Consider the following 16,549-nt stretch of genomic DNA (forward strand, 5'->3'; position numbering starts at 1 on the left):
TTCGCTTAATGTAAAGTTTCCTAAAGTCTTTAACTGTAAATCGGGGATAGAGAGTGAGTTACCCTCTCGAGCTCCCCTTCATCTTGGTTCGAGGTGACTACGATTTAGTAACTGTTTCTTTTTTCTGTAATGTATTAAAGTAATTTCCATGCGAGCCACCTCAGTAGTTTGGGACTAGCCCCTGTTTCATCAGCCGAGAGCCCTGTAGGTTATTAAGTTTTCATTATCTGGGAGCGCAGTGTACGCAGTGCCGGATTAAGGCATTTGGGGGCCCTGGGCTATTTAAAAATGTGGGGCCCCTTCTTCGTAACATCACGTAAGACTAGCATACTGAAGTCGTTATAGAACCACTTCCACTTAGATTTATGAATAGGAAAGTGTTGAAATAGACTATAATTTTTCTCTATTTTTCATGTTAATATTTCATAATGCCAAAACATATTTTACATTTGTTTCATCATCACTATCAAATCGACATACAAAGCAGAATTTACGTTTTTTGCAACCACTAGGATATTTTCTATCCATTTTACAAGAACATTACAGTTGTAACTTACGAATGGTTCAATAATCAGAGGTGAACTGGAATTTCTCTTCCTGATGCAAAGATATAGTATAAACAAAACAAACTCCATGGCACTACAGCCCTTGAAGGGCCTTGGCATACCAAGCGACTGCTGCTCAGCTGGAAGGCATGCAGATTACGAGGTGCCGTGTGGTCAGCACGACAAATCCTCTCGGCCATTATTCTTGGCTTTCGAGACCGGGGCGGCTATCTCACCATCAGATAGCTTCCCAATTCTAATCACGTAGGCTGAGTGGACCTCGAACCTGCCCTCAGGTCCAGGTAAAAATCCCTGACCTGGCTGGGAATCGAACCCGGGGCCTCCGGGTAAGAAGCAGGCACGCTACCCCTATACCACGGGGCCGGCTCAAAGATATAATAGTAGCATGCGCATTCCACCGTGCTTCCCCTGTCCCCTCCCGCTCACTTCCTAGACCTCTTCCTCCCTTCCCCCTCTGCCCATACTCGCAAGCTGCCAGATTAAAATTTTCGTCAACAATAACCTTTACAATAATTACAGTGCATAAGTAGGGAGGGTTCGTGTCCCCGGACGGTAATTGATTCTAGCAGTGATGAAATACTAACGCGGACAGCTGATAAGAAGGAACGAAGAGTGCGTTTTCAATATTTTGTGAGAGTAAATACTCATATACATGCAGGGAGGTGGAGCAGCAGACCTTTTTATACAGTTTAAGGTTTGGCCAAGGGCCAGGGCCCCTTGGAACGCGGGGCCGCAGCCCCTTTAGCTCCCCCATTAATCCGCCCCTGAGTGTACGCCTCCATTCAGTTTGTGTTTGGGCCGTTTATTTAATCTCTTTTTCGCAAAGGCCCTGTAGGTTGGGTACTAGATACCCCTGTTTCAATTTGTAAGTTGGGCCTTGAGAGGCCAGAGATTGTAAGATTTTGATGTCGCCTTGAATAGGCTGGAAGAGACAGAGCTTGTTAGCTCTTTTTGAAATTTTGTAATAGTGAAGGGTGCCTCTGGAAGGCTAGACATTGTAATTTAGGGAGCAAGTGCTCTTGAATTAGGGAATTTCTGCCCTTGACTAATTATTTCTCATTTTGAATTGTAAACTTGAGCTGGTAGCTCAGAAATTGAAAAATTAGGGGCTTGAAACCCAAAATTATTATAAAGTTCTGAATTTTGGATTTTTCCAAGTCTCGTTTAAAGATTGCTAATTGTACCTGTCATGTTGTTATTTGTTAATTTTTGAAATTCTAAAGAAATATAACCTTTGTTAAAAATTTAATTCAATTCTTGATATTGTAGTTAGACCCATTCACCCTAGCACCTTCTTTAACCTCTTTCTGCTCCATGGGTAACCCCATAACATCAATAATGCAGCTGCTTTATTTTAACCTACAGAAGCTATGATTTCGGTTGCTGGATATAATTACATTGTAACAATCAAAACCACCAATATTTATTGAAGATCCGTCACCGCACTTGGCATGACCAGCTTTCTTTTCATATCCCCCTATCGAGGTAAAGTCATATTCATGCTACTGGCCTGGATTTATACCCCACCTACGGAATCCACTCAAAATTTAAGGTACTAGGTAAGCCCGAAGAATGGTTGGATACTCAAAATACACCATCATAAATGATGTCATAATGATTCAAAAGTACTAAAAAAGGTAAGCAAGCTTAGGGCTCATGGGATTTTAAATCTTATAATCATTAACGACGGGATCTACGGTTTTATGTACACTCCAGATCAACAGAACGTGACTTCCCATTTTAAAAATTGTGCATGCATCAACTGCGATTCAAACGTCGGTCGTCTTGATGAGAATATAGAACCATTGGAACTGAGCTATCATGTCTGCCGATTACAAAATAGTTACCTGCATTTTTGATGGTTCTATTTGAAGTTCCAATCAGTCCCCAGGCATCTGACAGAACAGACAGGCCTACCTACAGAACTTACGCACACATCCGCGATTATGTCTTGCTACTACATGCTAGTGCTGCTGTTAGAATACAATACTTTTTCATAACTTACTGAGGATGTACATAGTTATGGCTTCTTTATGGCAAAACGGTCATCTTAAAAAATGTCACTAATATGGCACGAAATGAACTAACGTGCAGATCACAATCCCGTCATAGTCTTCCCAGCACTGCAAGTTAAATACAGCACATCTCTCAAGCACAGTACAACTCAACAATCACGACCACATGACGTTTCCAGGAACAGAGTTTATACAAAAGCTGACACAATGTCGTAAGCTTGCAACTGTTTTGGCCGTGGCCCCCGTTATCTTGGTGGTCACGTTCCAGCCCCCTACAGAGTACAATCTCTTGCTAATTACCCTTCTCATCTTTTGGCATTATTTTGTCAACATGCAGTTATATTCCCAATCCTGGGACTTCTACAGGGGAATATCCCTGCGCATCACAATGCTATGTCCTTTCCTTCCATTCAAGCTCCTTCAAGCAGTACAGATATGGAGAACTATGTATAGCCCTACTGAGCCTTGTTAGTAGATCTGTTGTCGCTATGTTAATTTAACATTTCGGTGTAAGTTCTTAATTTGTTCATACTGTACATAAAACAACGGCTGATCCTCGCTCTAGTTTCATGAAATCTTCCCCCCCCCCCGCTGCCTATGCCAGTGTCAAGAGGTACATGCATTTGGTGGTGACGGTGTAATGTTTTGAGCTGGGACTGTGTATGGGTGTTGTACACACACCTTTGTTACCAACTCAAGGGAAGTTTACTGTCCAGTGGTATACCAGTTAAATTCTTTGCCAATTTGTACAACCTTTTAGAGATGAATATGATGCTGAATTCACTCTTGTTCATGACAATGCTCACCATTATCAGTGAGGAAGGCTAGCAAGTGGCCACTCACAGTTCAAGCAGTGGCCTCCAGTGTCGAGAATGAAGTAGTATCGCTTTTATCAGAGTATGACCTGTTCCCACTCGTGACACCACTTGGCCTTGATAGATATGCACATTCCCCATGAGACTCCCTGCAGCACGCTGGTGAGAATGAGTGAGAGCAGGAGGTAGCTTTACCTGGCTTTACTAACAAGTATGATATTTAGTTTAGATTTACTTTACAGCCCATAATCAAAGACATGAAATTCTTTTGGGTTTATGTTGTGTGAAATGAAAGAAACTGCATGATAACAGTACTTTTCACATAGACCTTGCTCTGCCTCATACGTAATCCTCAACTAACCACAACTGTTCTAATAATACTAAATTATTTTAATTTTATTCAATTAAATTAAACTACTGTAACTTAAGCAAAAATGAACACCATTTTTAAATTGAGTGGACTGTGATCAACATTTTCACGCATCCCTGCTTTAGTAGATTAAGGTATGTGACATCCTACTCCTTCAAGTAAATAACTGTTTCTCTTTCTAAAACAGAAAATAATCTTTAAAAAACAGAAATGAGTATAATTATGTGTATGCCCTACAAGTTCTTGCGAATGAAGCCTTTCTCATCTAAGAAGAAAACATTGTGTTGTGAAGGGAATATTACTTCCATTTTACACTTGGAAATGACAAAAATTAAAATGAATACAGTAGATCAAAATAGTACATCATCTGTAAAAGTGTTTAAATTCACCACAAAGAACATTTAAACGAAGGGGATTTGATCTCACATCAAGTGGATATTCTACATTGTCTAAATAATAGGGGGAAAAAAGAGAAGTGGCCTTCTTCCCCAACAAAATCAATAGTACATACTAAATGAATCTAACTCCCTATTCTATTATATAAAAAGTGCAGAAAATGAGGAATGTGATTCAGTAACATGTAGAGAATGTGGAAATCTAAAATTAGTATCAAGCATAATGGTACTTCGAACAGAAAGAAGAAAAAAAGTATGGTAATAGTAATAATGCAAAATTTGCATTCCTAATTTATTGCTTCTGTTGAAAAATTTGATTAAAAAAGGGAAGAACAATCATCAGCAATCATTATAGAAAGAGATAAGGTTCAAGGATGACAAACAGGGATATGAACATTCTTACCATTATGGCAGTATTTCTTTTATTCACTTGAAAAATAAAGAAATCAGTCTCATTGCTAGTTATGAGAAGAACATAAACTTCATTCATTACATCAAAATTCTTCTGTTACATACTCATGAATTTTAAATTATTTTCATCAAAAAATGTATTAGGACTTTCCAAAAATGAAAACTTTAATCTATGTTTGAAGCAGAAACAAACAGTAGTATAGTTCACATATTTCAAAAATACTTTCAGGTAAAACAGCATTGAACTTCTTGTGTCTTTTAAAGGCTTGCATTAAAAGACCAAGTTAATATCAAACTGTAAGTTAAATTTACACTGCGCTTCTAGTAAGAAATAGTCACAAGTCCAGCAATATCACGTAGCAGAATATGGCAAGGATTTTGTAAGTTACACTGAAGCAACTTGCCATAAAATAGCTGAAAGGTTGACAAAGAAACTCTACGCAATCAAATTTTCCACAAATATTATATAGCTGCCATAAGCATGCTTAACCACTTGCAATTGGTTCTTATAGTAGGTACAGTCAAACAAAAAATTGCTGTCCTTAGGAATATTGTGACAATTATTTATTTCATGAATATATGGTTTAAACTTAGATCTGATTCTTAATCCATTACCAAGCAAACCCTTTAGTTAGAGCTTACATGCTTAAGATCATTTTACCAATATTCATTGTATGATTTGGCATTTTTCTAGTCAACACTATTGTTAAAATTACTAATAATAGACTTTTATTATACAAATGAAGCCACAAATTGTAAAATACATATTTAAATACAACCAGAATATTTTAAAGTAATAAATAGACATCAGATTTTGAATTCACATTTAAGCATCATGAAGGCAATAATGAAAATGAATGTAGGAAATGACTCAGATTCCAAAAATAGTTTTCACTATAATTGCTTTCAGTTACAGTCTGCAAAAGACCTTATGAACGATTCCACAGCAAAATTTACAGGCTATGGTCTTGATGTCTCAGAAATGACAGCTATTAATAATAGCAACAAAGGAATGTATTTTATTTATTAGAAATGAATTTGGAGTAAGTTACTCATTCATTATGTTAAAATAAATTTGTGTCCTCTTCCCAAGATGGTCAGCTCTTTTTGTGCACACCCCAATGGAGGAGAGTTGCATGTACCTATTTAAGAATATATCAGCCCTCTTGCCAATCTTAAATTTACCGGGCGAGTTGGTCATGCAGTCAAGGGCACGCGGCTGTGAGCTTGCATCCGGGAGATAATGGGTTTAAATCCCACTGTTGGCAGCCCTGAAGATGGTTTTCCGTGGTTTCCCATTTTCACACCCGGCAAATGCTGGGGCTGTACCTTAATTAAGGCCACGGCTGCTTCCTTCCAACTCCTAGGCCGTTCTTATCCCATCATCGCCATAAGACCTATCTGTGTCAGTGCGACGTAAAGCAACTAGCAAAAAAAAAAAAAATCTTAACTTTCTGGCAACACTGGGAATCAAACCAGGGTCCACAAGGTCAGCAGCTAATAACGCTGATCATTACACTATGGAGGTGGATGTCATTTTGATGAATAACAACATTAGATCTGATCTAAAATATGACTGGTCAGGGATTTGAATTATTTGTTGCAAATTAGTCAAATTTTTTGTATAGGCTAACAAATGAAACTGGTAATATGTCAATTTTGCAGAATTTTGTGCTTCATGCATGCATAACATGCTTAGTTCAAAGCTATCATATCTACAAGTGTAGACTTTCTGTGTTAATAACTCCAGAAATGGTTGTCTTCAAACAAGGCTGTAAGGTTCTAGTCTGAAGGGTATCAGACATTACCTCCTCAATTTCTAAACACAGTATATTTTGATATCTATCACCTTAAACCAGAAGGAAATATTTTAAAAATATTTTTTATTCAACATTTGTCAGTTCATAAAAGTTAGGCCATATCATCATCAGATCCACTGTCGACAAATATTTTTATTGAATGTCAATGTCATTTGAATTTCTAAACTTTTTTCAGATATCTCATAAACTGTTTTAATAACCTCACTGACAATATTCAGTATGGTAACCTTTTTGTGGCATTTTAGTTTGGCTAATGATTCGGCAGTGACAATATCCCAGACAAATTCTGGTAGATGTTACACCCTGTATGTAAAGAACACAGATCCTACATGACAATAGGATCATTGTGATGGTTAAACAGTTATTCCTAGAACTATCTTGGTCTTACAAGTTAGAAAACTGACATTCATTGTTTGAATTATTTTAAGATACAAATCATGAAATGGCTGACTTGGGAGTTGTTCTTTCTCTAGATACAGATTGGACTAGTTATCTGTTTATGATAATGATGATGAAGATGAGTAATATATTTTAAACTAATTCTGAATATGATTATTATCCAGTCCATATAAATGGACATTAGGTGAGAAGTTCATGGGAAGGTAGGGTTACTAAATGCTTTTAGCAGAATGCTCTAAAATGTAGTATGGTACATTGTGAAATTATACACAGATTAAGAAAACCAAACTTGGAAATATGCAATATTTAATTTTTGCTATTCTCACTTTAAATATACCATGAATAAAATCAGTCCTACCTTTACTGTAAAATATTGTTCATATATAAGATACATACTGATTTGTTGCAAAATACAGAATCCGCCAGAAAAATGTATACACTCTTTGTTAGACGATATCGGGATATGGATATTGTCAACTGTTATCATTGTTTTTAAATGTTGTAGTATGGTCTTTCACTCAACAGATGTCGGCACTTGCATCACGATAGTGGGAAAACAAAATGGCTGGAGCACATTTGACGTTCGAGCGACGAAAGTACATTTTGAAGTGGTTTATCAGGTTTGATAATGCCGTTGAAGTGCAACGTAAGTGGAGGAGGAAGTTTGAAACAGACGCCTAAAACACATTACTGGGAAGTTCGAGATGCATGGAACAATTTGTGATATTCACAAAGGAAGAACGCGCACAGCTATCAGTCCTGCTTCATCGGCTCACGTGTCTGAATGTCTGCTACGCAATGTGGGGATTAGCAGTGCAGCAGTAAAAGTGCGCGACGAATTTTGAAAACAGCTAAGCGGAAAGTTCACATCCCACGATTACTGCATGCGCTTAATGAGGACGATCCCGATCGTCGAATGCAATTTTGCGAATGGTATCAGCAAATGGTAAGCCGAGATGAACAATTTGTGACGAAGTTAGTGTGGTCTGATGAAGCACAGTTTAAACTGAATGGATCAGTGAATCGACATAACTGTATCTACTGGGCTCCGGAAAATCCGCATATTCATGTGGACAAGGCGGTCAATCTACCAGGGGTTAATGTCTGGTGTGGACTGTCGTCGAGGACTTTACTAGGACTCCTTTTCTTTGATGGTACTGTCACTGGACCAGTGTACTTGGAATGTAACGCACATTAATTTTACCAGCTGTACATGCGCTTTATGGAGGCGATGATGTAGTCTTCTACCAACAGGACGTGGCGCCACCACACTACCATGTAGCATTATCAGCTTCCTGGATGACATTCTGCCGGGACATTGGATTGGATGACGAGGGCCCATTGAGTTCCCCCCACGGTCTCCAGATCTTACCCCTATGGACTTTTACTTGTGGGGAACTGTGAAAAATCAAACCTATCGACGTAAGCCACGCACGCTGGAGGTCCTTCGCCAGGAGATTACAGCGGCATGTGCAGAGATTCCCATTCAAACACAGACGGACGTTGTTGCAACGACCGCTCGTCGTTCTGCTCTGTGTCTGGCAGCCAACGGTGAACATTTTAAACATCTCATGTAACCATATGTTCAACTGAAGTAGTGTAGTAGTAGTGTAATCAAAATTGAAATGTAAAAAAACCACACGATAAATAGTTTTTGTTCCGTAAAGAGTGTATACATTTTTCTGGCGGACCCTGTATATGACCTATTTAAAGAATAACTATACTGCTAAGACAGATGAAGTGTTTGAAGTAATTTTTAACTAGAAGTATATCCTCCACAGAGTCTACCAACAGTCTGTTTCGTCTGTCCATAGAGCAGAAATCAATTTAAAATTCTGCTCTACATTTCATTTATGTCCAGGAATTGCAAAAAATATTCTACAATTTTCAACAGCTCAAAATAGCAGGTTTTATATTTGATAGCAGTAAAATATCTTGTCCACTTTAGATGATGACATTTTAATACTTTAACTGTTTTGTAATGGAAACATAAGTTTGACAACCGTTGACAACGATGACTAATATTTACCACCTGGAAAATTTAATTTTGCCTCCGGAAACTATTGTCGAGTGGTCAAGTTACTTACAAATTTATTCTTTCACAACTGGAAAAGGCATTTTTAAACCTCTGAATGTTTCTGATTCCTTAAAAAGGAGAACATTTCAAAACATTAAGAAATTCCTCCTATTCACCACAAAGAAGATTAAATTGTAGGGCATACTCAGGGCTGGGGCAATGTTTGATGACTGACAGATGAAAGGAAATGATATTGGAGAGTGTTGCTGGAATGAAAGATGACAGGGAAAACCCAGTGACCGGGATTTGAACCACGGAGCTCAGCAGTGGGAGACCGGTGCGCTGCCACCTGAGCCAAAAGAGGCTCACTACCAGCAGCAGCAGCAATAATAATAATAATAATAATAATAATAATAATAATAATAATAATAATAATAATAATAATAATAATAATAATAATAGGGTTACCATACGTCAGCATTTATACGGACATGGGCTCTTTTTTATCATATACCGGGCGAGTTGGCCGTGCGCGTAGAGGCGCGCGGCTGTGAGCTTGCATCCAGGAGATAGTAGGTTCGAATCCCACTATCGGCAGCCCTGAAGATGGTTTTCCGTGGTTTCCCATTTTCACACCAGGCAAATGCTGGGGCTGTACCTTAATTAAGGCCACGGCCACTTCCTTCCAACTCCTAGGCCATTCCTATCCCATCGTCGCCATAAGACCTATCTGTGTTGGTGCGACGTAAAACCCCTAGCAAAAAAAAAAAAAAAATTATCATAAAATTTGCCGTCCACATACATTTTTGGAAATCCTCTAATTTGTCTACATTCTTCATACATACATACATATCATTTATTGTTTTGTATGTACAAAGGGCAATATTCAGCATTCTTTCCACGTTAAGTATTGTTAACTTTGTGCAAGTTAAGTGCATAGGCACTGGCTATGAAAACTAGATGGCTTTTAGTGCTGGGAGTGAACAAAGACAACTCACCATATGCAGCTCTTTTGATTTGGCGCCCATAGGCGACCTGCGTGTCATGATGAGGATGAAATGATGATGAAGACGACACATAAATCCAGTCCCCATGCCAGCGGAATGAACCAATTATGGTTAAAATTCCCGACCGTGCTGGGAATCGAACCCAGGACCCCTGTGACCAACTGCCAGCATACTAATCATTTACCATAGAGCCAGACAGTGTCAGCTACAGACCAGTGGAACTAACAATCAAATTTCAAACGGTCAATTTCCCAATTTCAAGAAATTTATCACTTCAGGGAAAGCAGGGGTCAAGCCAAGAAAAAGTTACATCTATATTCAACTTTACTAAAGAACTGTAGGCAGAAGCTGTAAAGATGGCTCCGTATGAGGCCATTATGCCAGGTTCTTCTTTCCTCTAATACCAGCTAAGTGGACCAAGGAAAGAAAAACACTTACCATCAATTTTGTGATAGGACTTCTTGTTGTAAAACTTAATTTCAACATTTCATGTGCAAATAGATGCTTGGTTATTTGTATAGTAACAAGGAGTTGTTACAGAAAACAATCACGCAGGAGCTGCGAAGTGATATAAATGACCAAGTTGGTACATGGAGTTCGTTAGTGAAAAGACTGTCAGCATTTTCAGATTTCAGAATCTCATTAATAATAATAATAATAATAATAATAATAATAATAATAATAATAATAATAATAATAATAACACCAAACCAGTGTGGATTTGTTAAGGGATGCAGTACCATCGATGCTATCCATGCCACACGCCTCTTGATGGAAAAGCACAGAGAGAGACAGAAGAGTGTACACATGGCATTTCTAGACCTAGAAAAGGCTTTTGACCGTATCCCACACGAACTTATTTGGCGAGCTTTTCGCTGTCATGGCGTCCCTGAAGAGTATGTAAGCTGGGTGCAACTTCTGTATCGCAATTCCATTAGTGTCGTCCGGAGTCCTGCTGGAATCTCTCCGCCTTTCGATATCATTGTGGGTGTTCATCAAGGTTCTGCCCTTTCACCATTGCTATTCATCCTCTGCATGGATACGGCAACAGCTGACATACAGACTTCACATCCCTGGACCCTTCTTTATGCCGATCATGTGGTACTTGCACAAGAAACCCGTCCTGAACTCCAGCATCAGGTTCAAACGTGGAAGGACAGACTGGCTGAAAATGGACTGCACCTCAATATCCAGAAGACAGAATACCTGGAATGTGGCCCCCAAACCAGAGGTACCATAAGTATCAGTGAAGAAGACCTGCAGAAGACCATGCAATTTAAGTACTTGGGATCCGTCGTCACCTCAAACTGTGACACCACTCCTGATACTCGGATGAGGGTAAATGCAGCTTGGTTCAAGTGGAGACAGGTCACTGGAGTCCTCTGTGATAAAAAGATGCCTCAATATCTAAAGGCAAAAGTTTATAAGAGTGTGGTACGGCCAGCAGCGATCTATGGGACTGAATGTCGCCCCATGACGAAACAACAGGAGCAAATGTTGACAACCACGGAGATGAAGATGCTTCAATGGTCCATGGGGCTGACCCGATGTGGCCACATAAGGAACACGGACGTCCGGCAAAGGTTTGGTGTCGCGCCCATCATAGACAAAGTGAGGGAAGCCCGTCTCCGCTGGTACGGCCACGTCATGAGAAAACAGGACGACTCAGCTGCCAAAACAGCGCTCCACATCAACCCAGAGGGAACAAGACCACGAGGAAGACCGGCAAAGAGATGGACTGACAACATCAGGGCAGACATGTACAGTGTTGGCTTAACACCAGAAGATGTCAACGACAGACAGAAATGGAGGAGATGTAGCAAAGCAGCAGACCCTGCAAGTCGGGATTAATGCTAAGAAAGAGAGAATAATAATAATAATAATAATAATAAAAACAACATCCTTCCAGAACACAGACCGGACACCAAATAGTACTTCAAATTCTTGTTAAAGCCTACACGCCATCATAAGAATAAAGACTGCTATAACATACAAATTTTGGTTATTAGAGAAATTAAACTAAAGACCTATGCTGTAACAAATATTAACTTTTTTTTTTTAATGGGGCATTCTGAATAGCAATTTTAACTAATGAAATAGAGTTTTTAAGCCTAAACTGCATTATGCTATTGAATGATTATTCTGGACATCTGCAAACGATCTTGGGATAGTCTCACTCCTATCATTATGCCATTTACCTAATAATCCACCCAATCGGATTGATAAATAAGTGAAGTTATAACAGATTTGATTAATGCATTAAGTACATAAATCTTTTCCCTATATTAATGCAGGAGAAATGAGTATACATTCTTCATGTAAAAAGCTAGTAGTTTTGCTTGTATAGATTCAAGAATAAAATTGTAGTCCTTGTTCATCCTATAAAGTGAAATAGGACGGAATGAAAAACGATAAAATTTCAATTGAAATTCAACAGTCCATTCAATACAATATTAAGAATTAATAACATGCAAGAAAAAATAAAAGGAAATACTATACATATCTGCAAATATGTCACTGAAATATGCTCTATCAACTAAGGAATGTGTTGCATACGAATTCCTTTTTATTCTTCCTATAACAGTAATATAATTTATGAAAATAAAAAACTTCTGGAATGAATCTGCTTATGCATTACACAGACACATTCTGTATGCAAATCTGATGTCTATTATTAATGAAGGGAAATGTGAAAAGACAGGAATGAATGGAGAGAATAACGACACTAGCATGTACCTTCTACTTAGATGTAAGGAACAATAAATTACAATGTAAAAATAAAAATTTCTTTGATTAATTGTTCCAATCTAAAGCACACAGGCTGGTAAGTAAAAGATGGCAACCATTCTGTAATATATAAGAAAGGCTTCAGTCACTATATACAAATGCTTGAAAATAATAACGATTGATTGCTGCACTTCAACCTTGGATCATGTACGTATACATCATTTAATTATTCAAATTCTATACACGCACACAGCAATAATGTAATAGTTTAAAAATTTAAGAATATTTTATATTTAATATGGTGGGATCCAGATATTCATATTTACATGACACTTAAAAATTAAAAAGAAGAAAAGAACAATAAAGAAAGATGGAAGGAAAGAAAGAAAAGGAAACGTGTAATTCGATGTCCTCCTGGAGTCTTGGAAGCCCAAACTTATTATAGAACTGCACATCAGAAAAACCATGCTCTGAAGTTTAGTTAGAATATATAAGGTAGAATTCTGCATAGCGATATGACTTAAAGGATAGAAAACACAGGAAATAACAGCAGAGATTACTAAAGGAAATGCTTCTAAAAGGCTACTCGAATATGAAAAAAAAGAAAAAAGAACAAAAACAGGTAAGAGAAATCTATACAATAAAATAACAAGATATACAGTATAAATAACGTTAAACAAGAAAGAATTAAAATAGTTATCATGACAGTCTTCGTAAAACTGCACGACTTCCTATAAATACATATATAGTATGGTAGTTTTAATATGAAGATTTGTATACTCTGGTAGATGACAAAAGTCTACAAATTGCCATCTTTTGTTTCTCTTCCCTAACAGCATATAATTTTCAATAAATTTTTCTTTTACAGGAACTTCTATCAACATAAATACATGTACAATGGTTTTGTCAGCAACATCAGTTGTCTTCATTTAAATCCTTAAAGTCATATCTGCTCACGCTTAATATTTAAAATGAACAATACTGTTTATCCAGCTACTGCAGTCAGTCTCGATACAAATTTTAACCATAGCACAGCAAATACCCCATAATACACAGAGCTTTTACAAAATGAAGGAAGAAAAAATTAACGGAGATGATCTGGCTATGTTCATTTTGCACCAGCCAAAACATACACTCAAGCTATGGAATAATATTCTTGAAGGCACTGAAATAATGGCAACGCACAGCACTAACTCCACTGCTAGTTCCTGCACCATTAACAAGCCACCATACCCTGTGTCATGAGGCCAACAACAACGAATTTGGTCCTCAGTTAGCACCATTCCTATTCACACCACAAGTGGATATTTCATCCAGTTTACAAACTTCATTCTCTTTCCAACACGTAACTACACACATCTTATTCACACTTCTGTTCCATCTTCACCTTCATCTTCATATAATGGATTTGACAAAGAGTCAGACTTTTTCTTCGGTTTTGGAGGTGGTTTAGGGGGTACTTTAATATTTCTTGCCCCCGATGGACTATTCAAAGACGGGGAAGATGCTGTCGATGCAGTTGAAGCTCTTTTGTTGGGAGTGTTGGCCAGTTCCTCTTCAAGAGCTTTGAGACTAGCACCTTCAGGAGCAATTCTAGCCCAACTAGCTCGCTGTCGAGCACTGTCTGGTTTGTCCTTTTTGGAAGGAGCCTTCTGTGGTGTATTTACTGGAAGAGGACTGGGAGAAGGGCTTGACGCAACACTGATGTTAGGAGTACTCCTCTGTACATTCCTTCCTGTATTTGCTCTGGGAAGAGCAGGGGAGGGCTGTTCCTCAATGGGTGCAATAGGAGCATAATAAGGTGGTAATGTGTTGTTACCCTGGATGGTGGGTGTAGGAGGAAGGGGGCGTCCACGCATTCCAGATGCTGGGGACTGCTCTGAACCAAGACTCTTATTCAGAGACAGGACAGAACTGCCATCAGCTGTAGTTCGTGGACCAAGATTATCATAGACAGGTTCTAGACGGTAAGCAAGAGGATCTATTGCAAGCGATGGGTTGGGAGCACTGCTCCAGCTGGGCACACGTGGACGCCGAGGAATGGTGACATAGCCCCGTGGAGGTGCTGCAGGGGCAGGAGAGAAAGGAGATTGTGATCGTGAATAAGGTAAGGTGCCAAATATGTGGTGGAATGGTGGACTTTGGAGGGGAGATTGTGGCCCATGCTGGGCAGGAAGGCGTGTATTGTCTGGGGCTGTTGAAGCTGTACTGCCTGCAGGAGATACCTGGCTTGCCCGTGAAGGAAATGATAGAAGATCTGGGGGTAAGGTCTGAGCTGCATCAAGAGTTTCACGAGAGCGCTGAGGGATGGTCTCCAATGAATCTAGAGAGCGATCTTGCAGGTGATCGTCACTGTCTGCTACACTTGGCCCAACTGTAAAAGAATTGAGAAGGTTATTCAATTTTGTATAAACGAAGTCTAAAGATTTAGTTTCAGCTGAGAAGATGAATTCTGCATGTTATTGCTGTATGTACAACAGGAATTATGTTTGACCAGAAAATGTTAGTATAGGCTAATCATTTACCGCTTGAAGTTCAAGTTTGACAGCAAAGAAGAGTAGAGAAATAATTGTACTGTCTAAATGTCAAAATACTCATCAAGCCACAAACTCTGTAATTTACAGGTAATTAACCCTAGCCCCTATAGTCCTCACTAAATCTTTTTAACAGAATATTTCCAAAATGTGGCTTTAAAAATGTTCATTCCAAAAAAATGAAAAATACATGGAGCACTGCAGAGTCAATACAAATTCCTAGTTAGCTAACAGCACTTCATCCATGGAAAGGCAATGTAATGTAAGCATCATTTTCATTTAAACTAATGAACGAATAAGTGTTTAAGAAGTGTAACACATAAATGAGGGGCATAAAAGCTAGACATTAAAATTATTCTCATCAGCACCCTACCACAGCACAAAAACAACTGAAGTGTAATTAATGGTCAGTGTTTTTCAATTACTCATTTTACGTTATCTTTTTGGAGACATCCAAGGTTATATATAATGGAGAATGGGAGCTCCCTCCAGGCACTCAAGTTTCAGACATTAATTTATCTTAAAATTGTAATTTTTTTTTCATTTCAGACTTTCTAGCTACTATACTATACAACCAGTGATCTTCATTAGGGAAACCTTCTGGGAAAACCTAGTAGATCATAAAGACCTACTGTGGGTTTTAAAAATGACAAAGGCCTAAAAAATTCACCAAGAAAGAATTTAAATTATTTTTGTTGGAGAAAGGACAGGAATATAATAGTAGCTCCATCATAACAATTGCTATTTTATGAGGTCTGGAAAAATTGTCAATGTAGTTTGAAACAAAATATATGATTGAAGATTTATCACAATTACTTTCTCACATTATAATTTGTTTCTTCTCTTGTAAATTCAGGAAAAAAGAAAATGAATGCATAATTTATGTTCAGAATGTATGGAAAACACTATTTATCCATTCATCTTAGATAAAATTTCTGAAAAATACTTTGCTGCACTGTAAAAAAAAAAAAAAAAAAAAAAAAAAAGCAATTAAATTTGAATGTTGTATGACATCACTTAACAAGACATTTATCCTTCTTGTCATAGGATGAGGCGATCTGTCTGACTTTTAGAGTAAAGCAGTAAAATATTAGTCACATTTAATGTTCTACTCTCAACTTCCCACAGTTTTACAACAGTTTCTTATTTCCTGCTTTTGTAGATTGTACATTACTGACTCCAAGAGGTTGTCATCTGAATTTGTAAGAGGTGTGCTCAGATTACTCTACAGAGCAGGCGTTGTTTCTCGCTTCAGAAGTAGAAAAATTTAGAACCAAGACTTCCATTTCTGGTGGGGCATATCATTCTGTAGTTTAGTCAACCTACACCAGAAGAGAGTACCAGAGTACTGAGGGCAAAGCTGGCCTTGTATACAGCAAACAATTTTATCTCACTTAGTCCTGAGGTTGCAGAGGGTACTGAGATAGCTTTGCCTTTTGTTTTCCATTTATTGACTCTGTCCTTGTCATTGCT

At 38.2% G+C, this 16,549-nt stretch overlaps 1 protein-coding gene across 2 annotated transcripts in view; it reads right to left on the reverse strand.

Moving 5' to 3' along the window:
* Positions 1-12,809: 12,809 nt before the first annotated feature.
* Positions 12,810-16,549, reverse strand: part of kek5 (kekkon 5) — a 392,502-nt gene continuing 388,762 nt past the window's right edge. For both annotated transcript variants that reach the window (XM_067143405.2, XM_067143406.2), the window contains one exon: positions 12,810-14,916. In XM_067143405.2, the coding sequence (XP_066999506.1) occupies positions 13,907-14,916 (1,010 nt within the window). In that variant the 3' untranslated portion in view covers positions 12,810-13,906. The remainder of the gene's footprint in view (positions 14,917-16,549) is intronic.

This window comes from Anabrus simplex, chromosome 3, assembly GCF_040414725.1.
Source record: "Anabrus simplex isolate iqAnaSimp1 chromosome 3, ASM4041472v1, whole genome shotgun sequence".
Lineage (NCBI taxonomy): Eukaryota > Metazoa > Arthropoda > Insecta > Orthoptera > Tettigoniidae > Anabrus > Anabrus simplex.